This window comes from Amphimedon queenslandica, unplaced genomic scaffold (assembly GCF_000090795.2).
Source record: "Amphimedon queenslandica unplaced genomic scaffold, v1.1 AMPQUscaffold_12751, whole genome shotgun sequence".
In the NCBI taxonomy this organism is placed as follows: domain Eukaryota; kingdom Metazoa; phylum Porifera; class Demospongiae; order Haplosclerida; family Niphatidae; genus Amphimedon; species Amphimedon queenslandica.
In genome coordinates this window covers 26,442-27,960 of record NW_003547013.1, presented here as the reverse complement: position 1 = coordinate 27,960, position 1,519 = coordinate 26,442, and the positions used below count along the sequence as shown (strand labels likewise).

General features: G+C 31.6%; 1 protein-coding gene across 1 annotated transcript; it reads right to left on the bottom strand.

Annotated features, from left to right (window-relative positions):
• Positions 1-7: 7 nt before the first annotated feature.
• On the bottom strand, positions 8-1,506 carry LOC109586897 (E3 ubiquitin-protein ligase rnf213-alpha-like). Its single transcript, XM_020003128.1, has 6 exons — positions 1,428-1,506; positions 1,208-1,381; positions 1,056-1,164; positions 809-1,000; positions 624-760; positions 8-581 (listed from the first exon to the last, which is right to left on the bottom strand). The coding sequence occupies exons 1-6, from the start codon at positions 1,454-1,456 to the stop codon at positions 8-10; spliced, it is 1,215 nt and encodes a 404-aa protein (XP_019858687.1). The 5' UTR covers positions 1,457-1,506.
• Positions 1,507-1,519: the final 13 nt, after the last annotated feature.

Genomic DNA, 1,519 nt, shown 5'->3' with positions numbered 1-1,519 from the left:
AGTATTGCTATACAAAATTTTGTCTAAAAACAGTACTTTTTTGCACATTTTTTGATAATAAATTCTCCAATCTTTTGATTTTGTGTGATGACAGAACCTTTTCTGATTGATCTAATTGTGATACCGCATCAGCAAAATAAGTGTGAATGCGATTGCAAAGATTGACTGGCTCAGCTTTTTTAAGAGGACACAATTTAAGATACTGGTTAGGATCATTTACAGCAATAAATAATTCTTCAGAATTTGGGTCTGTGCCTTCAGCAAGAAACAGATGACTAAGACGATTTGACTGACAACCAATTTGCCTCAATAGAGCTTTTGATTCTTCTGATGGAATGAGCTCATCAACATGATAGCATATCCAGGGGTACTCTTGAAAACTAACAAAGTCTGTATTGTCAGATTTTCTTGGCAAGTGGACAATTAAAATAAATAGTGTTGATGACTGTTCTTTAGTTATTTCTTTAATTTTATCAACTAGCCGGTATCGACAGCAAGATATTAGGTTACCATTATCCTGTCCAAATTCACACTCATAGATTTGGTAAAAAGGTTTCATTTTTCCTTTTTCAATAGCAACGCTATAAACAAAAAATCTAGAGCAGTTCAAAAAGACAACTTACTCAACACTAGCAAGGAATTCATATTCAGTTTCAAATGCTTCTATATGAGCTCTTTCAAGTTGAGCCTCATCTATTTTTAATGATTCTTTTAGAGATTGTATTTCTTTTTGATACATTGGAAGGCTATGAGAAGTTACCTAAAAGTTTTACAGTAACTTGAAGAAAACAATTTTTATAATGTGTACCTGTAATAAGAAGGTATTTTCATGATGCCATGAAATTCTTTGTAAAAGTCCAACAAGTGAAGAATGCTCTTGTTCATAAAAATAAACTTGTCTCAGAAACATTTGGCTTTCTTCAGTATCTTTTTCAAGAGCTCTGATTACAGCATCTGGTGTAGCCATTTGTAACAGTAATTTCTTACTTAGCTGCAACACCTGCATGCAAAATGACATTGCTTCATGACAATAACAGTATAAATACTTTTAGTACCATCTCTTGTTTTTCAGAAATATTTTCAAGAAAATGAGCGCTAGCTTGTAGGACAACAGCTGCTTTGGTGTCAGAATTGTATCCAACAAAAGCATCTTCTTTCTTGAATCTGTTCAAAGATATAATGCATCATATAAACTTAATTTATATACCCATTATTATCATCAGTCATTAAATTTTCAAGCCAATTCTTTATGTCATCAACTACATTCTTCTGCCAATCTTCCAGAACTGTTTCATTATTAATAAAGTGTTTCTCCAAACGATTCACTAAAGGTGTAGGAAAGTCTTCATAAACTTTTTTCTTTTCAGCAATCAGTATAAGTCTAAAATTTTATAAAATGTAATCAATCATAAATATTAGAACTATACTTAAAATTTTTATGGACAGAGCATTTCATTCTGTGAGTTCGTAAGCCAAGATCAACATACCGATGACAGCCACTTTTAATATAATACTAAAC